This window comes from Camelus bactrianus, chromosome 9 (assembly GCF_048773025.1).
Source record: "Camelus bactrianus isolate YW-2024 breed Bactrian camel chromosome 9, ASM4877302v1, whole genome shotgun sequence".
Lineage (NCBI taxonomy): Eukaryota > Metazoa > Chordata > Mammalia > Artiodactyla > Camelidae > Camelus > Camelus bactrianus.
In genome coordinates, this window is record NC_133547.1 from 28,344,919 (window position 1) to 28,367,037 (window position 22,119).

Genomic DNA, 22,119 nt, shown 5'->3' on the forward strand with positions numbered 1-22,119 from the left:
ATTACCAAATGAAATGGGGATGGACCATTGAAAAACTTGCTGTTCATCTCCTATTGTTTCTAATTTGTTGACTTTTTCTTTAATAAATGGCTGTTAGTAATATGTTTTCCTAGCAGAGTTTTTTTTTCTTTTAATAAAGAAAATTTAATCTGTTTCTTCAAGATGAAAAAGAGATTTTAATAGTGAATAGCTGCTTTTCCAAAGAAACCTGAGCTATAGAAAAAGCATTTTGAGGATGAGCATTTGGGAATGCATCCAACATTAGTATGTAATTTTTTTGCTGAAAATGTTTATGTCACCTGCAAATATATCTGCATACTTAAACCCCTTGGAAACAGAATTTTATTGGTTGTTTTAGTCAGGGTTCTCCATAGAAACGGAATCAAGGATGTGTGTGTGTGTATAGTGAGAGAAAGAGAGGGTTGGGGGAGAGAAAGATAGATAGATATTGACTTATAATACTGATTAATAAGATTGATTTATAATTGAGTCACACGATTTTGGAGGCTTGGGGATTCCAGACTCTACCCAGGGAAGAGTTACAGTTCTAGCCCAAAAGCAGTCTCCTGGGGAAGGTTAGTTTTTGTTTTAGTAAGTCCTTCAACTAATTGGATGAGACCCATCCACATTTTGGAGGATAATGTGTTTAACTCCACCAAATTCAGCAATTTAAATGTTAATCTTATACAGAAAATATCTTCACAGAAACATCTAAGGTAATATTTGACCAAATATCTGGGCAATGTGGCCCAGTCCAATTGACATATAAAATCATAACACAGTCAGTTTCAGTGGAGTCTGACCCTATTTGTTAAAAATATAAAGATGCAGTGTTTTCTGATAGGTTTGTAAAAATAGCACTGACATTTATTTAGTCAAATTTTAATGTAAACCTTTGCATTAAAAAAAATTGAAGCAGGAGACTTTTTCCATTTAGAACTTTATATCTTTGTGAGGTGTCATTTGTCTCCCAAGCTATGATAACCACTAATCTAACTGTTCTAGTTTAGAACCAAGGCCTTCAAATTACTTTGCCATTAAGTATTAAACCAAGATTTTAGAAATAATAAAGCATATTCAATTCATTGCTCTCATTAAAATTGTTGTTTTAAAAAGTTATAGCCCCAAGTCTTTTGTTTGTTAAATGAGTTTAAAAAAGCTATTTAAAATAATATTTATTTCATTTTCATTTCTTTTTAAAATTTCTATTTTTGTAGATTTTGTAATTTAATAGCATAGTATATATAATTTATGAAAATATACATATAATAGATGTATTTATTTAGAATTTTTACTGACTAGGGTATATAATAAAAATTTTTAGAGATTTCATTTAGAAGATAAGATTAATATAAAATTTGATGAAGAGGATGATGGGAAGAAGCCTTTGAAGCATTTTGGAAAAATGAAGAATGATTGTTTTAGCTTCACACTATTCTTTTTCTGCAATTTTTTTTTCTTACCATGTTCTCTTTATTTGTTCTTTATATTTTTTCTATAGTAGGAGCTTAAGATTAAAAATATGCCTAATTTATTTATATTAGGTGTCCAAAACCCAGCCTAGTCTCTGGACATAATAGGGTCTGTATGTTTCTTGACTTCCATTGTGTACCAGATAGCTCTTAACCATACACTGTTTGCCCTTTGTTAAAAACTATCCCATATGAAGCCCCTCCATGATGATTTTTCTGCATGGCTGTAGATTTTTTCTGGAATGTTTTGCTATTGTTGTTGAGAGTTTTTCAATTTGAAAGAGATATCCAATTTATAATGGGAAGTATTAGTAATAATCCAATTAAGTTTACTGAGCAGTGCATTCTCTTGCAGTTTTCAAATCTACTTTGGAAGCCAAATAATAATGAAAAAGTTGCAGGAAAGACTAGAATTACAGTAGTAATACTAAACGATGATAGCCAGATGAATTCTATCTCTGCTATTTAGATAGACTTTACTTTTATGAATAGAAGTTTTAAATGATTTAAGGTAGGGAAAGAGACAAAAGGCAGAGATTTTGAGATGATTCATTTGTAAATAACACATGTGATTAAACCATGGGTGATTGGAAAAGATAAAAACGACTGGAGGTTATAAAGGGGTGATACTTGAATATTTTGCCAGCATCCTGGATTTTTGATATGAGAGAGGGAGAGAGCACTGAGTTACTCGCCAGTTTGGAGATGATTCTTGAAGGCTAGGAAATGATGGTTTCTCAGGCAACGGGTAGAAGGGAGTATCTTTTGAAGATTTAAAGAGCCTTGCAGGACAGTGGTCTTTGTTGTGTGTTAGTCTCATGTTCACTGCGTTGTAGAACACTTCATGACATCACCATAATCCTACTGAGGTGGGTGATAGGACTGCCATGTTAAGATGGAAAAAGTGTAAAGAACCTTGGTAACTTGCCCAAGGTCAAAACATATGGTAAATGCAAAGCCCAGAATTTGACCCCAGGTTTATTTGATTCTGTTCAAACAGTTCTTCGTTAAGAACCCGCTGTGGTGCTGGGCTTAGTGCTTATGCCTTAGGAGTTCAGGGTTGAATAATTCATGGCTCCTGCCCTTAATATAGTATAGTGAATAAAGTAATAATTTGTATTTATAGGGAGCCTTGGGGAGCCGGAGAAAGACCACTTAGCCCAGTCTGAGAGTTTAGGGCCATTTTCTGCAGGACATAAAGGGCCTGAACTGAATGTCAAGGGAGGAAGTAGAGTTAATTGCAAAGAGGTGACCTGAGGAGGGTGTTGCGACCAGGGGGAACCGCATGTGTAAAGGCATTCAGGCAAGAAATAGCATGATTTATACTGAAGAACCTATTTCTGTACAGGTATTAAAGGGTAAGATCAGTGGGGACCAGCAGAAGGGCCTGTTTTTCTTTTTATACCTCATTGTCTCTCTGGACAAATATCAGAAGCTGGTTAAAATATTTGTGGATTAAACTTTAGACTTTTCAATGTGGTTTTATCTTCCTTTTCTAGGATCAGTTCGACAGCTTAGACAAGCATACACAATGGGGAATTGATTTTTTGGAAAGATATGCCAAATTTGTTAAAGAGAGGATAGAAATTGAACAGAACTATGCGAAACAGTTGAGGTAAGTTTTTTTTTTTCTTCCATTCTCAGAAATGAAATTACATGTTTAAATATTTGGATATTAGATAAATGTGATATGCCAGAGGTTAAATTCTGTGTTTTTCATCAGAATTAGATGAAACTAGGTAACTGGTTTAATGACTGATTTAATTAAATCATTGCTGAGTATACCATAAGGAATATTGGCTAGCTAAATCTTGAGTAGCTTTCATTCCAGAAAGATACTTAAAATCATAAAATCAGGAAGCAAAATTCCAGGAAAAAAGAATACTTGGATATTAATTCTATATGTTACTGTTTTGTTCCCCTGTAACTTTTTTGCTTTAGTAATCTTTCCAGAGAATTGAAGATTTCTCTAGTTTCTTCGCAGTTACTGAGATTCAGAAGTTGCGTGTGATGAGCTGAGTTTCTTTCTGTCAAAAATCAGATATTTACTGATGAAAGTGATTTTAGAATATGTGTTAGAAGATGAAAGTTTGAAAGGGAAAATTTTAATCTTAAAACAAACGAAGTTTATCTTAAGATTTTGTTCAAGCAGAAAATCACTGTTAGACCACAACTTGGGAAGTAGTTTTACTGCAACTTACTTAACAAAAATGGTGCTTGAAGTCTGAAGACTAGACAGCAGTGTAAAGGTTCTAGCTGTAGAGATTACCGTGCTTCACATTGCATAGTGACAGAAGAATCCAACCTAAAAAGGCACACGTGAGTAAAAAATCTAGGCATAGTCTGACTTACAGGTCAAATGTGTTCAGGCTCCATTTCTTGGCTCTGCTTCCCCTTGCTGCCTTTATCCTCAGGTTCTAGTCAGTACTATCCTTTCTACCCCTTCAGCTCTAGATTTCATATCCTTATACACCCACATCCTGGGGGAAGAATGGTGGTCTTCTTTGTTGTGCATTTGGGGGAGGAGAGAAGGGAAAGGGGGAAAGAAGGAAGTGAAAGGAGGGAGAAGAAGGGGGTGAAAGGAGGGAGAAGAATGGGATGAAAGGAGAGCAGAATACAAGCTTGTACCTGTTTCTTTTCTGCAGAAATCCCAGCAGAGGTCTTCTTTTGTCTTGCTGACCCTGGTTAGGTTGGTTATATGCTTAGGCTGAGCAGTTCACTAACATGAGAACAGTAGGTTTACATACTAGTAGCTAATGATGGGGAGGGATAGTTGCCCTAAAGAAATTTAGGATAGTAGGTAGGTCACAGAAGGAAGAGGGATATTTGAGTGATAAACAGCATGTGTCCACTACATTAGTAGTGGTTTATGCAGTCAGCTGACTGGGTGTAGGAATGAAATAGACTAGTATAATGAATACTTATAATATTTTTATAATGATATACATACTACTTTTATGACATTTATTGAAATAGAAGTATGCTAATTTCCTGATCCATTTGCTTCCTCAGTGTTTTTTTAAAACAAGATATTTTCTATATGAAAATATGAAAAGGGAACCTACTAGTATATTAATAGTTGTGATATTTTACCTGTCCAAAGTTGTTACTATTATTATTACTGTTAATGGAGGAACTGGGGATTGAACCCAGGACCTCATGCATGCTAAGCATGTGCTATACCACTGAGCTATATACGGTCCTCCCCAACCCCCTCAACCTTTCCAAAGTTATAATCTGGGAACTTTACTGCTCAGGAATCTGGAAGCATCAAGGACCTCTGAAAAGTTAGTATAGCAATTAAAAACTCATGTATTCATGGGTGAACAATGAGAAATTTCCCTCATTTAATTTTTAATTCTAGCACTTTTTTTTGTTTTTAAGTTTTACAATAAAGTGAAAAGAAGGAATGCTGTAGACAATACAGTGATGTTACAGCAGTGTGAAGTGACAAACAATAAAAAAATTAAAATATGGTAGAGAACATATAAAAAATGTTTCCAGCCTAAAAGTACATGTCAGTAAATGAAGGATGAAAAATACTGTGGAATAAGCAGTTTAAATAAATCAGGTATAATAGCATACTTAAACTTAAAAGGCTCCTCATTAGTGTAAAAACCAAGTTGCAGAACTGAATATAGGTTCTGCTTACTTGAGTTTGCATGTACAGCTATGTGTACAATTTGTATGTATTCTGAAGAGATCTGAAATATACTCCACGTTGTTTTAGTGGTTATCCATGGGGAATGAGAGTTGGGGTGGGAGGGGAAGGAACTTACACTTTTTACTTATACTTTTAAATTATTGAAGTCTTTTTCAATGAAGATGGTATATTTCAAAAGAAATTATAAGTTATAAAATAAAAATTGACAATTTATAAGGTAAAACTTCAGCAATCTGCAATATTTAATTGTCCAGAATAACCTGGGCCTCAAGGGTTTCACGATGGCCAAGGTTTTACCAGAGTAACAGGACTCTAATCAAATGGCAGACTTGTTTACCTTTCTGTTTTAACTGATAACTGTTAACATTTTCACTTGCTTGCAAAGAGATTTGAACACTACTTCTTTGAAGCACAAATGGTAAGAACCCACAATTACATGATATGAAAAATATAATTTGGTACTGAGAAAGTAGGTTTTATTATGTACAGATGCTCAATTTCAGTGATTTGCATCTTTTTTCTGTCCCAGCACGCTAAAGAAATTCAGCACATGTTCTTCCTAATAGTGGCTGTCACTTGAAATGCTTCTCATCAAGGGCAGGATTATCAGAAGGTGCTGAGGAATTCCAATTAGGAGGGGTTGTAGGAGGCATGTGTAACTTGCAACCATTTAACTCCCTTCCCTTTCTCTAATTGAGATTTGCTACTTTGGATGAATACTTAGTAAATGATTGAATTATCAACTGTTTTTTATAGTATCTGTTTTGTCCCAAAGGAATAGGTGTGGCTTGTTTATTTCCTCCCCTTTAATGGGAAAAATTCTTTTGGTTAACTCCCTCCTGTTTTTGCTACTGCAGAGGACAGGTTTTTTTTTGTAATAGTGGGGTAGCTCTTTTTTTCTCCTAGATAATAACTATATTCAGAATGTGAAATATTTACATTTCAAAAATACTGGAAGATTAAATTTTGCAATATATTTTTTATAAATATATTTTTTAATTTGCATACATTTAATTTGCTATGTAATTTTGGGACTCCCAGCTTATTTTCTTTTCTTTACTTTGATGGCCTTGTTGTAACTTTTGTTTTATTTTTGGTATTGATTCATTTTTGGTAGTGGTTTGAGGATGCAAATAAATAGAAAATAAAACATCTAATAATGTTTGGAGACATAGTTATAAACAACTGAATCACGTCTATTTTGATTTATGTAAGTGGTGACTTTGAATCACTTGGTAGAACGTTTTTTGTTTGTGAACATGAACTGAAATCATTCTTCTAATAAATTTATACTATTTTATTTGTGTGGTAGAGATTAACTAAATTTTCCTAAGTGAAAAAAAAGAAACTCTTTATATATATGCCAGTGTGTATCATTTTTTTCTAGTTAAAATAATTAGAGCATTAAGTTCTGGCATAGAGATTGCTATATAAAATTATATTCCCCTAGTTCCACCCCAGATTATCCCTTTTTGACTCAAATGTGGTAGTGTGGTTCTAGAAGAGAAATAGATTGGATGACAGGAAGCCTAAAAACTGCTCTTCCCTAACCAGAACAGAAATCACCCCAGAGTTTTTTGATCTTGTTTATTTCTGTACCCTTGCTAACCCTGGCAACATAGCTGGTACCTCTAAAGCTGAGTGAATATAAGTTGAATACACAAATAATTGAATGATACATGTGTCAGTTTAGTTTAGAAATAAGACTCTCTATATGCTGAACCTTTGACCATGGACTGCTTTCTGTCCATACTAGAGCTTATGTCGTATACTGTCCCTGTGATGAGGTTGTTCTACACATTTAGGAGGGGGTTAGATATAAAATAATGAAGATAAAACCAGTTTCTACTTTCTATTTAGTCTTTATTTTCTCATGCTTCTTTATCAGAATTTTCTGTTTCTGTTGTCACTGTTTAATCTCTGAAGAGCCCAGAGAGCTCATCTTTGTACTGACTTGTGGAAAGTGGAGATTACTTTTATTCTTTGGCCATTATTTAACTCTTGACTCTTCGGCCTTGCCTGAATTTTTGATCAACTGATTAAAGTAGTAAACCCTAATAGGGGCATCTGGATACAGAACTGTTCCCTGTATTTTGGGGTTTAGATGAACTTTCTTCATAGAATTGAATCCTGTGGAAACTCTCATCCTTGTCAGACCTTTGTAGTTTCCGAGCCTACCTGGTACATATCTAGGTGATATGCTGGCTAAATAATTTTTGCCTCTTAACTTTAGAATATAATCTCCCTCATAAAATGTAAACTCCACAGAGGGAAGAGATTTTTGTTAGTTCTGTGCAGTGCATATTACTAACTTGGAGAACAAGGCCTGGCACAGAGCATGCAATTTTTTTGGTATTTACTTAACACTTATGTAGCATTTAATAATGTGCCAGCGCTATTCTGAGTGCTTTTACACATATTAAGATATTTCATTTTCATAAAAACTCATTGAGATGTAAGAATTATTTTATACATTAGGAAACTGCGTTAAAGAGAGGTGAAGAACAAGCCAGCTGGGTTAGTCTGATTGCAGAGTCTGAGCACATTGTGCTGCTTCTTAGCATAGGGAGAAAGACTAATTCTCTATTGAAGAGGATTTTTTCTATCAACAGTACCTAGTATTACTGAGATGTCTCTGGGTGTCTAAGGTATTTTACTATAGACAATAATAAATTATCTAAAAACTGCATAATACACTCTTTCCAGCTAACACATCTGTTTATAATGTAACAATTGTAGAAATTCAGTTAAATATAAATTATGTATTCATCAATTTAGGTCTAGTTCTATCTTTTTCCATAAAGATAAGAAAAGGTTAAAAAAAATTAACACTTTAGAAGTCCTTCCTTTTAAGAAAATGTTTTTGTCATCAAAGAAGGTTAAAAACTAACCTTTTGGGAAGCCCTGTTTACTTTCATTTCCTTCCTAAGAGGCATTAAGAATATTTCTGGGTTTTTTAAAACCTCTATTAGAAAGTATTTGTTATTTTATTATTTATTTATTTGTTTATTTATTTAAATGTATTTATTTATTTTGGGGGGGGATTAAGTTTGTTTGTATGGAGGCCCTGGTGATTGAACCCAGGACCTTGTGCATGCCAAGCAGGCACTCTGTCACTGAGCTATACCCTGCCCCCCCATTCTTTTAAATATGAGAATTTACAATAAATACTTTTTACTTTTATTATTCCTATAACCTATTATAAACTGGAGTTAGGGGTAGCATAATGTTACTTTAGTTCTCTTTGATTTTGCCTTTAATAGTCTCCTTAATTGTATTAGCTATTTTCTGCTGATGATTTATCAGAGGAGAGGAAACAGCAGGACAATTGGGGAGCCTTTCTTCAGTGTCACAGAACTATATTTTAATATATTTGATTTGGACTTCATACAGTTATCATTAGAATATTTCAGCTGTTTGTTTTTTGATTATCAGCATTCTTCTGCTCCTATCCTTGTACTTTGTGTGTGCCACAAAGCTCTATTTTTATCTCATTTCATTCTCATACGTCTAAAAAGATGCCCTCCACCCCAACTTAATTATCCAGCAAACTACTAACTTACATTTGCAACAATGGGGTTATTTGAGTTTCATTTTCAGTTTACATATGCTACTATCTCATTTAATTTTCTCAAGAATTCGTTGATCTTTGTCATTGTATTTCTAAGAGTATGCCCAGTAGTAAGCATACAGCAGTGAACTTCTGGAATGATTCAGTCAGTGAACTCTACCACTTGACTAGTCAAGGAACTCAGGGTCATCACCTTAACAAGAATTGCAAAGTCTATTCCTGATTTTTTATATTAAAATGTATTCTTAAATGGTGAAGCAGAATCTAACAAGTAAAACATAAAGCTCTTATGAAAGAAAATAAGTTGAAACCAGTTGTGTTATTTTGATAGTGAGCTTTCATGAAAAAGATTTAGAAACCTTGTTTAAATAACTATAAAGAAATAAGAATGTTGTTAATGATATTGTCTGTATATGTCCCTTAGTTAATCTCTTAGCTCTTTCATAATGCCTTTAATAGTTTTATTTCCAAGTTATTTGTAGCCATTTGAATTGTGTAGCAGTGTCTAAAATGAGATAAAAATGTTTATTTCATCATCCTCTATGTGTAAAGTATAGGCAAATCAGACAGATTTAGCTGCTTATTTGAATCTGGGACTGTGTTATATAGTTCTCTTTAAGAATCTAATATTTAGAAGGAAAACACAAGTTAACAACTTGCAGAACAAAATTTATCTGAAAAGTGTAATACTTAAATCTGTGGTGGCAATCTGCTTCTTCCTCAGTCTAAATTGAGCAGATAAAATAATTTTTCTCTTTTCTGTCTTGAACATACCTGAAAATATTCTGAAAGATTTACAGTTGCCTGGAAACCACGTTGTTAAGCCTATCACATCCTAAATGGCAATGAATTGTTGCATATATTCTCTGGGTGGGTATAGACTATGAAGCTGATACTATAAACCCATATATTATTGACATTTTAGGTACTGAGTATCCTTGACGTGGTAAAGGTAAAGTAAAAGAAGGAAGTAGAGTCTTAAAGAAACGAGAATAGGTGCTAACTTTGTTTACGTTCACGTTCATTGAAGCTTGTTTGATTTTCTTCTAGGTCTTTCAGGCATGAATACTTAGGTCTTCTTATTTCTTGTCATCAGTCTGTTTCAACATCTGCCACCAGTAGAAGTATAAAAATTGAGAATGAAGCATGTCCCTTTAAAAAATAAATATAATATTCAGAATTTGTCTAATATCACTTCCAGTAATCCCCTTTTTATGGTCATTTTAAAAAAAATTATAAAAAGTACCTAAAATGAAATTTACCATCTTAATAATTTTTAAGTGTTTATTTCAACTATGTTAATTAAGTATATTCATACTGCTCTACAACCAATCCCTAGAACTTACTCATCTTGAAAAATTCAAACTCTATACCTGTTAAACAACTATCCATTTTTCCCTTTCTTTGGCCCCTGGCAATTCTACTTTCTGTTTCTATAAATTTGACTTCTCTAGGTATCGCATGAGTGAAATCATACAGTATTGTGTGTGTGTGTGATTGGCTTATTTCACTTAGCGTAATGTCATAGGGGTTTATCTGTGGTGGGGTGTGTCTCGGAATTTTCTTCCTTTTAAAGGCTGAATATTATTCCATTATATGGATAATACCACATTTTATTTATCCATTCATTGGTGGATAGACATTTGGGTTTTTTCCACCTTTTGAGTATTGTGAATAATGATGCTGTGAGCATCGTGTCCAAGTATCTGTTTGAATCCCTGCTTTCAATTCTTTGGGCTGTAAACCTAGAAGAGGAATTGCCAAATCATATGGTAATTCTACGTATAATTTTTTCAGGACTACCATTCTGTTTTCTGTAGTGGCTGATATATTTTGCATTCCTACCAGTCGTGCACAAGGATTCCAGTTTATCCACATCCTTACTTTCTGTTTGTTGTTTTTGTTTTTGATAGTAGTCATCCTAATGGGTGTAAGAAATCTCATTGTTGCTCTGATTTGCATTTCCCTAATGATCAGTGACATTACACATTTTTTCCGATGCTAGCTGGCTATTTGTATAGCTTTTGAGGAATGCTATTCAAGTACTTTGCTTATGTTTTAATTGGATTATTTGGTTTTTTTGTTACTGATTTTTAGGTGTTCTGTATATATTCTGGATTGTAACCTCATATATTATTTGCAGATCCTTTCTCCCATTCTGTAGTTGCCTTTTCACTCTTTTGATTGTGGCCTTTGATGCACAAAAGTTTAATATTTTAATGGTCAGCTTATTTATTTATTTCTTTTGTTGTCTGTGCTTTGGTGTCATATTCAAGAAACCATTGCCAAATCCAGTGTTGTGAAGCTTTTCCCTGTGTTTTCTTCTAAGAATTTTATACTTTTAGCTGTTACGTTTAGATCTTTGACCCATTTTGAGTTAATCTTTGTATATGGTGTAAGACCAGTGAACAACTTCATTCTTTTGTATGTGGGTATCTTTTATATTAAATTTTGCAGTATAAGAAAAGATTTGTGGCTGTAAGTGATGAAAAACCCAGTTTGAGCTAGCTGAAGTTTAATGGTAAATTTATTGACAAGAGATATTTGTTGATTTATTTATTGATACCTTTTACTGATTTGATTTTTTAAAATTGAGTTCAAGAAGAGGTTGAACAGCTCAGCTGCGGGAAGACCTGGAATGTACCTGCGTCACAGGAAATAAAAAGTCTGTATCTGAAACACGGCCAGACAGGCCCAGCCCTTTGTTGTCGTTCTCCTTCCCTCCCTCCACTTCTTTTTCCCTCCCTCCTTCTTTTTTGGCTTTTGTGTGTGTGTGTTGGCTTCATTCTGTTAGAGCAGATTGGCTTTTTTTCTCCACATGGCAGGAAACACACTCACCAACAGTGCCAGTTTTATGTGTCAAGAGATTCAGCTCTCATACTGGTCTCAAAGCCCGCCTTATCATTTCACACTTTCTGAGTAGCCTCATTCTCATTCATTATTTTATGTATCTCAGGTGTTGGAACCAGATATGAGGTGGGTTTTTCCTTTGTTCTTTATTAGCTATGTGACCATTGACAAATTATTTAATATGTCTTGAATCCTGTAAAATAGGGCTGCTTGCAAGTTTGTTGTAAGTGTGAAAGTGCTTAGTTTAGAGATTGACAGGTAATACATGGTTGACAAATGGTAGCTCCTGTGGTTTTGTTGTCCTCACACATGTTGACTCTCACTTCTGTATCTTGATCCCAAAAGTTTCTTCAGAGTTCCAGTTTTTACTGCATTTCTCCATTGGACATTTTAATTTAGCTATTTTGCAGTGTCAGTTAAGAAGCAATCAGCTTCAATAGGAATCCTCTCATATAACAAGTAGTTTAGAAAGGGGATTCTTGAGCTTAGTGATGTCAAGGCATTTTTATAAATTTCTTGGTCTGAAAGTTGTTGCAGTAGCTTCAATAATCCTGTCTTCACATACCTGTATCCAAAGCAATAAAAAAGTGTGAAGAAGGGACTTCTTTTGTAATTTTCCCCCGTCTATTATAAAAATTATCACAAAAAGGTTTTAATGAGACTTAATTAGGAAATAGAATCTATAGGACTTGAACACCTTAAGGTGAGTGAAACTTGATAAAGTAAGGATGATTGCCAAATTATTGGCTTAAATGTCTTAAGTGGATAGTGGTATCATTAATATAAGAAAAGAATAAAGTTAAGAAAAGAAAATACACTCTAACTTAGACTTGTTGAATTTGATGTACCTTGGCAGATGGACAGTGTCTCCAATAACCATTCTTTCTCCTATAATAACTTTACTGAGGTATAAGTCATATACCACAAAATTCACCCTTTTAAAGTATACAAGTCAGTGATTTTTAGTATATTCACAGAATTGTGCAGTCATCACCACTATCTAATTTTAGAACATTTCATCAGCCCTGCAAGAAACCCCATAGTATCAGCAGTCATTCCCCACTTGCCCTTCTCTCAGGCCCTGACAACCATAAATCTGCTTTATCTCTGTGGATTTGCCTATTCTAATCAACCTTTTGAATCATTCATCATCTCTTCCCCATCTTCCCTTTTGAGTTCTCTTTTAGAAAGGACTGTAGGTCATGCACAATTACTAGTTTGCTAGCTATGATTCATCCCTTTCTATCCGTATCGTACCTGAAATGATAAATGTGTAGCACATAGAAGGTTTGCTGATGTTTTAGTTAATAAATTAATTTATCCACAAAAATGAGTTCTGGTAGTGTTTCAGGTAACTGGGATTAAGAGCCACTGGTTAAGAGTAGTTAGAGTTTCTTAATATGGCTTAGAAGGGCCTCTGCTACCATTCCCACCCGTCGGCCTTTTCAGCCTCACTGCTTGCCATCCTGACTCACACTTGATGTTCCAGCAACGTATAACTCATTCATAGTTTGTAAACGCCATGTTTTTTCCTCTTATTTCCTTGCCTTTGCTTTTAGATCCTCTCTGTTTAGAACGCACCCCCACCCCACTCCCTGCTCCGGATTTCACGTTGCCCAATTCTTGTTAACCTCTTTAGGTGAATCAGAAATTTCGGCCTTCCTTCTCTGAGGAAGCCCCCTGCAGAGCGCTCTGTTGTTCATATCATTGTGTTATGTGGAAGTGTTTCATACATTTGATATTACTCTGGCCGAGGCTCTCTGCTAACACTGTTGGAGCTTGTGCCTGTAGAGTTAATTTATGAATTAGGTACATGTATTTATACAGTAATGTGCTAAGTATTAATAAAGCTTTTGATGAACAAACACATAAGTGGTCTAAGGCTTTCATCCTGTACCTTTACAACCAGTGAGGACTGTGAGGTTTTTGATGGCAGAAACTAAGTAAACTTTGCTGCAGGCTCTTTCGTCAGTGTCTTGCCTGTTCTTTCCCTGGCTCCTCGGGTGTTAGGGCCTCCTTCTCTTTCCTGTCACTGCGCCCTCTGCACTCGTTTACCACAGCGCCCATCCCTGCTGTCTGTGGTAGGTGTTCGTGTATACTTGTCTCTTTTCGGTGGAGGCTGTCTTTTGAGCACAGGTACTCTTTCATCTTGGATGTTCCCGGGAGCTTGCACGGCGCTTAGCACGTAGGAGACAGTTGTTCTTAGAATGAATAAATTAAACTGAGTAGGTGGAATGGATTGATAATAATCTGAGAATAACTAAGACCGTGATTCTTTTATAATATTTATTTGAAAGACCATAGGGTCATTAACTTTTAAGATGCTTAAGTTTAAACCAGTACACCTCAGACTATTTATGATGATGTACTAGTTTCTTTTAAAATTTCTACCTACGAGTTTATAAAATACAATAAAAATTTAATACTAGAAAAAATGACATAAAAAGAGACATATAAAATGTATTTTTACTTTGATTCAACAGACATAAAATTACTCTCAGCTTCTGTACTTGGCTTGTCGTGGGTAGGTAACAGAGTCCGTGGACTTTTACTGGTCCATGGATCATACTTTGAGTAGCATGATATAAAAGCACTGTGGTAAATGCTTTTGCAAATACTATCCACTTTAATTCTCATAACCCTAAGAGGTAGAGGTAGAAGTACTGTTATCACCATTTTTAAAAAAACTGGGCACAGAGATGGTGAGTAAATTGCCCAAGGTCACACAGATGCCACATAAAACCCAGGTAGTCCAGTTTGACTCCAGAGTCCAAGTGCTTGTCTGCCTCTGGTTTTGCAAAGGTGAAATGAGGTGACATTCTAGTCCCAGACTGTCAAGAATGGACAGAGATGTAGGCAAAGAAAGTTACAAGTTGGAATGCAATTCATTTGCCTAAAAAAGAGAAGGTTAAGAGTCACATGATTTTCATATACAAGTAGTTATGGAGGATACCGACCAACTGTTCTTTTACCCTATTTGTGAGTCCGCATCTGTTTAAATGTTACCTTAGTTAGTATTAAATTCCCTGATTTGCAAAACAAAATAATGACCGTATTTCTTTGAAATACGTGTCTTTCTGCTATAACTCAGTTTCATATACTGAATACTTTCGTTCTTGTATTCTTCTTACTTCTTTTCTTCTTTGATAGCATAATCAACCAAATTATGATTACACTCATAAGCACAGAAATAACATTTTTTTCTACAGGTATCAATATTTTCAGAAAAAAATGTAAGTAATGATCATCTATTACAATGTTAATGATAATAGATGATCATGTTACTGTCTTAATTATTTTATATCATTAAATTCTTGACTTAATGATATTAGAAACTTTTAGGATATCTGAATTTCAACAGCAGTATTTTTAATAAACTTTAAATATCTTCTTATAGAAATCTGGTTAAGAAGTACTGTCCCAAACGTTCCTCCAAAGATGAAGAGCCAAGGTAAATTATATACCTGTTTATTACTGCATATTTAAATTTAAAAGTACCTGTTTTTATTATTTAGTAAAATATGCTGTTAATTTTTTATAAAGATTTTTAAAAGTTTATTGTAAAAAAAATCACAATGTTTATGAAAGAGGAAACTACTATTTATTCTTATGAAGATGCATACTTTAGTGGGCTTGGTAATAGTCGAAATGTGGGTTTTAAGTAATATGTGGACTGAGACTCCACCTGAATGATGTAGTCTCTGGAAGAAAAGGGTATTTTTCCCTGTACTTTATTTTGTAGTTGTGAGCTTGTTAGATTCTTGCTTTTTACTTTTACAAGTAGTAAAACAGTTTGGCTGCTTGGTTTAAAGGGGTAATGAAAATGATGAGGTTTTCAGGGTAATTTTGGAATAAAACAAAACAAAACCTCTGAATAAAAGGTTGAGAATTACCTGTAAGCTTTTTGGCATTCTTAAAACAAGGGGGATATGTGGTTGGTTGTAAAATGCAGAAACAAAAAGAGACTAGATTTCAAATAAACAATTTTGTGTGTAATTGCCAGTTGTTAGGATTCTCAGGTTTAGTGTTAATGGAGTCCTGTCTGAGTTGTCTGCCTTCAGCTTATGTGAGAGTGTTCCGGAAGAGTATTCAAGTAGGTCTGTATATTTTAATACAGTGATTCTCTTTGTTTCTCTCCTTCCCTTCACACACATTTTTTTACCCTTATTTTTGCCCCTTCTTACCCCTCTTTGATGCCAACCATTGTGGCAGTTCACTTCCATTCAGGATGTGGGCAGGCATACAGGCAGCTGTGTCCAGAGCTGATAGAAAAATTGTTCTGTAGATCACCCATCGAGATGCATTTGAGTGGTATGATTGGCAGGTTCTGTCCTCGAGAGCAAGTACACCATCTCTGCAACAGGTTCAGCTGGCAAGCCTAGGAATCCAGCCAAGTTCATTCCCAAGCTCAGGCCAGTCAGTTGGCAACTTAAGAGATTCCAGTTTGCCAAACGAGCCTGCAGGTAGTATTCTTATTATTTTTGACCCCTTTATTGATAAATTAAGACTACTCAAAGATACACAGATGTGTACAACTTGAGCTTAATGCAGGATTCTTTTCATACAAAGTTAATTTAGAGCTACTAGCTGAGATTTAGGTTGAGTATGCTATGATTTGCAAGTGTCAGGCTAAATCTGTACCTCACAAAAAACATTTGTTATGAAAATAAAAATAAGTTTCACCATTTTCAATATGTTTTTGTCAGGTTTACTTCGTGTATAGCCTTTTTTAACATCCTTAACGAGTTAAATGACTATGCAGGACAGCGTGAAGTAGTAGCAGAAGAAATGGCGCACAGAGTTTATGGTGAATTAATGAGATATGCTCATGATCTGAAAACTGAAAGAAAAATGGTAATTCTTATCGTTTTTATACAATAGTGCATGAAATATTTTCACAGAAATAATTACTTTGCTTTTTAAAATTATTTTCATTCAGCATAAACTGGCTTTCTTTTTCACTAAATTTCTTCTAGCCAAAATTATCTCAAGACATTCTTGCTAATTTGTGATCCTTTTAGATTTAAGACTAAGGTTTGGTAAACTCCAACCAGTGGACCAAACTAGCTTACTGCCTGTTTTTGTTTCTTAGTTCCTACGAGCTAAGAAAGTTTTTACATTTTTGGATAGTTGAAAAGAAAGTGAAAAAAGAATAATTTCACAACATGTGAAAATTATATGAAATTCAAATTTCAGTGACTGTAAATAAAAGTTTTATTGGAACAGACACACACTCATTCACTCACGTATTGTGTGCAGCTGCTTTAGCATTACATCAACAGAGCTGAATATTTGTAACAGAGACCATGTGCTTTGCAAAGCCTAAAATACTTACCTGACCCTTTGTAAAAAACTTTGTCAGTCCCTATTCAAGCTAATTCTGAATTTTTCAAGAGAGTGTATCTGTCTTAAATGTTATATTTAAAGCATTTAAATAACATTCTATAAGATGCATTTTAGGGTTTTTGCTTTACTAATAATCTCTAAGTCAGGGTAAAGTTACATAATTATAATTAGTACCTTGGGGGGAAAAATTAAGTAAAAAGCCTTTTGGGGACTTTAGGTTTTAATTAGTATTTGAATGTAATTTAAAAATTTGTCTTTTTTGGTTATGATCTTCAGCATCTTCAAGAGGGGCGAAAAGCTCAACAGTACCTTGACATGTGCTGGAAACAGATGGATAATGTGAGTTACAGTGTTCTCATGTTTAACATAAAATTTTGCAGACCAGTTTAGCCCTAAATTCTCTTATGCTTCACATCTATTTGAGTTTAATATTCCTCAGTGTAGTATTCGTAATTTGACATTGGTGAAATAGAGAATGTGAGATCATCTTGTCTGTGTCCTTTTTTTTCTATATGGTTCTATACTTGTACCAACTGTATAATCGTCAGATGATTGTAAACATTTAAAAAGGTTCTTTTTGACTTTGTTGTTGTTATTGTAGAATATTGATAGAGCAGTACTACTGAGCCATAAAAAAGAATAAGATGATGATAGTTGGAGCAGCATTGGATGGACCTGGAGATTGTCATACCAAGTGAAGTAAGCCAGAAAGAGAAAGAAAAATACCATATGATATCACTTATACGTGGAATCTAAAAAAAAAAGACACAAATGAACTTATTTACAAAACAGACAGACTCACAGTCAAAGAGAACAAACTTCCAGTTACCAGGGGGGAATGGGGAGGGTAGAGAATTAAATTGGGAGTTCAGGATTTGCAGACACTAACACACATAAAATAGATAAGCAGCAACATCGACACTGATAGTGGATAGGAGTGATGAGGAAGTGACGGTGTATCTTAGAAGACCCTTTGACCGAGACTAAGAGAACCTAGATTCTAGTCCTGCCTTTTCCTTAGCCCTGGACTTTTTTCTTGACTTCATTTCTAGCGTATGAAAAATGAAGACAATGGACTAGATTATATGAAATGTTTTTTCCTGTTCAATGATTCTATAATAATGTAAATGTTTCTGGTACTGGGCTGCTGGTCATAGACTATCCCACTGTAAAAAATAAAATACTTTATAGGGTAGAATATAAAAGCATAATAATTATTTACTTTAAAAACTTTCCAAAGGTACTTGCTAACGTGGTTTCTCTTAAATATCCTGGCATATAGTCATTTGTAAACTAAGATGTCTACATGAACGTTGTCATCTTCTTTACTTAAATGATGTGCTGTGGTATAAGATTGATATTTCTTTTGAACTGTCATGTTAGCAAGCCATTAACTCTTTACCTGCATATTTTTATGATAGACATTATTCCTTGAAAATTATGCTAAAGGGAGTTTTTCACGTTAAATTAATCAGTTTAGCTTGTGGTTGTTGGAAAAAGGAATGTTAAGTTTGAGATAAAAAAAACCCTCATGCACATATATGTGTATGGTTTTCAGTCATTTTCTTTACTTTTTAAGGATTCAAACATATATTCAAAGCTTAGATTAAATTTCTGCTGTATAACTGTCATTGAGGTAAGAGTCTAATCACCAGTACTGATGGAGAATTCTTAGGTATATTAGTCTGTTTTCATTTTTGTTTTGATTTTCTTTCTAACTGGTTTCAGCAAGACTTTTAGGGAGTGTTTACATATATTAAATTTTAAATTGCCTTAACTAGCATCCTTAGTATCTGTCTTTCATTTGCACAAAATAACAGACTCCTACACTCATGAGTCATTGGACCCTTTAAAAACTAGAGTTGGCACAAATCATTCCTGTTGACATGTGCTGATTTACCTTTAGAACAGTTGGTAGTTACTAAGCAAAAGTCATAAGGGTCATAAGAAAGAAGCATCGAAAAATACAGGAGAGATTTCTGTAAAGCATTAAGAATACCGTGAAGTAAAGGTGAGTTCAGCTCAACTCATGTTTATTGAAGGCATCCATAACATGTACTGAATCTGGTACAAAAGCAAATATGATATGGTTCTTGTTTTTGTAGAGCCTAGAGTCTAGTGAGGGAGACAGACAAATATAATTTCTGTATAATACGTAGGAATATGTGCAGGATCCTTTTCTCATTCCATGTCTTCATGTTTAATCAAGCAAATGAAATTGTAAAATTCCTAATGTGTTTGAAATAATTGAGAGAAGATTTAAAGAGCTAGGAGAGACAGATTGAGTTAGTGACAGAGTTTTGAACATAGAGGAAAAAAAATTAAAAGTTATTAACCCCAAGATAAACAAAATAGGCCCCACTGACATTTAAGATGAAGGCAGAAGACAGTAGCTTGCAAAGAAGATTCTTTGAAGGAATGGTCAGAGATTGAGAAGATAAGAGAAGCATCAGAGATGCCAGGTCTGTCAATTAGGTGGCTCCAAGGAGCAGCATATGAGTTTATAAGAACAGGGATTAGAAACAGATCAGTTCCAGAGCTGGTCTGTAGCTCAGTGATGTCACCAACGCTGCCTCTCCTTTCTGTCTACTTTGCTGTCTTGACCATGTTGGTTTTTTCTTCAGGCTTGTCCCTTTATAGTCAATAGTTGGCTTAAGCAGCCAGCCACCACATCCTGATTCAGACGCACGCAGAAGCAGGAAAAGGGAAGCACTTCTCTTGTAACTTTTTCTCTTTTGTCAAGGAAGGAAAACTTCCCCAGAAAACCCCCAGCAGCTTCCTCATGGGTACCTCTGACAGCATGAGATGATTTGATCACGCCTCGGCTGTGGGCAGGTTGACAAAGCAGGTGTTGGCTACTTGCAGCCTCCATGTGGGGAGATGGGCTCCTCTAAAGGGAGCAGGGGTGTGGAAGTGGCTGTTGACTAGTCTGCCGCTCAGAGGATGAGTAGAAGGAGAGTCTTCTGTGGAGTATATCCCTGTGTTGTACAATGATAGAATTCCTCTCAGGGAAGGAGTATTTTTAAGTATTATTGTATTCATGATTCTTTTGCTGTTGCAAGGAAATTATTAGGTAGGTTTTTTTCACAAACAGTAAGACACCCAATATAAAAATACTTTTGTATGTGAGTTGCCTCAGATTACACCAGAATTAGTAGCTATGGCTATTCAGTTTGAAAACACAGCTCTGAACTGAGTTTCAGAAAATTAAACATGGAAATTTAATTTTAATCTTCACAGGAAAGTGACATTCTGTATATTGTGCATATTTGGATATATTTATATGCTTTGAATAAGTTGTAAGTATCTCATTTGCTGTCTCATACTAATCAAAATAGTACATTTAAAAATTTTTATAAGAAATTTCTGAGCACATTTATTTGATGTAAGTTATGGGTATGTCTGGTTCTAGCTTTAAGGCAAACTGACCTAACAAACTTCTTGGCTATAAATACCTCGATATAACAGCTAAAATATTTTTTATTGTATTTTAAGCTCTTTGCAGAGCTACCTGAAAGAAAGAGAAGTTTCTAACTGCTGGAAACTTAAGGGTAAACTAAAAGCTAGAGCAATACATGTATGAGCTGATACAGTGGCATTTGAAAAGTGGTTCTAGAGGTGTTAAGGGGCAGTTTACTGGGCCTTGCTAAGGGCTTGGCTTTTAGTACTCACAGAGACAGAGTTTCGGTTTTAGCTCTGTGTATTTGGAGAGTTGAAACTGAAATCCCTTACAAAGTTTGTTCCTTTGAAGGTCTAAACCTTTAGTGAAAGGTGGCAGAACTTTGCCCACTGGCCAAGGGAGACAGCAAAGAAACTTGTCTCTATCTGAAGGTCAAGGAGTGGAAAGTATCCTCTGAGAAGTTTAAATCCTTTGGCCTTGTAGTTAGGAGATTTTCACTAACGGTATATTTTTGTCAACCCCAAGATAAGAAATTGACATGGTAACTGGTTAGGTTAATACAAAATGTTGACACCCTCTGCTTTCTTCTGAGTAATTCTCAGAATACAGGTAGCAAGGCATATATTTTATTTATTTTTAATGGAAGTACTGGGAATTGAACACAGGGCCTCATGCTTGCTAAGCATGCACTCTACCGCTGAGCTATATCCTCCCCCTGCCCCTGAAAGAATCTTGTTTGTAGAATCTAACTAGCTTGAGAGGAAAGACTTAAAGATACCAAGATCTCTTTGAGGAAACTGCCTGGCCATATCACTATACAGGGAAAGGTCATAATCCAATTAGTTTTTTAAATAAGAGCAAATAGGCAAGGATCCCCAGACATTTAAAGAAAGCATCTAATGTAAACAGTGACATCAAAACTACTAAGCAGAAAAAAAAAAAGCAACTTTGAAGAAACAGTGACTATGATAGGAAATGGAAATTAAAAAGCAAAACAAGCAAAACACAGAATTATTATTAATATTCTCATAGGGAATAGAGAAGCTATTACATCCATGAAATAGGAAGAAAATGCTGTTAAGAAAGGAACATACAAGAGCAAAAAATAACATGATAATAGCAGAAATGAAAAGCTCCCTGGAAAGAATGAAGTTGAAGAAATCTCTCAAAGTAGAGCAAAATGACAGGGGTTGAAAATATGAGAGAAAATACAAGAGAATAAGAGGACTCATCCTGTAGGTTCATTTTCAAGGTAATAAGCATCTTAAAAAAGAGAAAACATAGAAGATGGTTGGGTAAAATTAATTCAGGAAAATTTCCCTAGGACAGAAAGAAATGAGTTTCCAGATGGGAAAGGATTTTCCAGATAGGTACCCAGCACGGTGGATTCACAACCAGACATAGCTTTCAGAACAGTTAGGAGAGAGAGAAGGTCCTACCAACCTCCAGAGAGGAAAAACAAAATAGAAAATAAACATGTTTTATGCGAAGGATTAGGACTCAGAATGGAAGCAGGAATACAGGAGACAGTGGAGTGGTACTTTTACATTTCCTAAGGAAGAGTTTTCTACTCAGAGTTTCACATCCAGCCAAATTGTTTCAATTGGAATAGATGGAAAGGCGTTTTCGGTCATGGAGACTTAAAACATTGTCTTCCACAAACCTTTTTTTAAGGAAGCTACTGCTGAATGTGTTCCAGCGAAATAGAGAAATGAACCAAGAAGGGGGAAGGTGTGGAACTAGGAAATCGGAGATTCAAATCAAGGGAGAGGTGAAAGGAACCCCCATCATGATGGTGAGGTGAACCCCAAGGTGG

General features: G+C 34.9%; 1 protein-coding gene across 6 annotated transcripts in view; it reads left to right on the plus strand.

Annotated features, from left to right (window-relative positions):
• Positions 1–22,119, plus strand: part of FNBP1L (formin binding protein 1 like) — a 108,822-nt gene that overhangs the window by 47,012 nt on the left and 39,691 nt on the right. For all 6 annotated transcript variants that reach the window (XM_074369983.1, XM_074369982.1, XM_074369981.1 and 3 more), the window contains exons 2-5: positions 2,972–3,087; positions 14,955–15,008; positions 16,264–16,411; positions 17,180–17,242. In XM_074369983.1, coding sequence (XP_074226084.1) covers positions 2,972–3,087; positions 14,955–15,008; positions 16,264–16,411; positions 17,180–17,242 — 381 coding nt within the window. The remainder of the gene's footprint in view (positions 1–2,971; positions 3,088–14,954; positions 15,009–16,263; positions 16,412–17,179; positions 17,243–22,119) is intronic.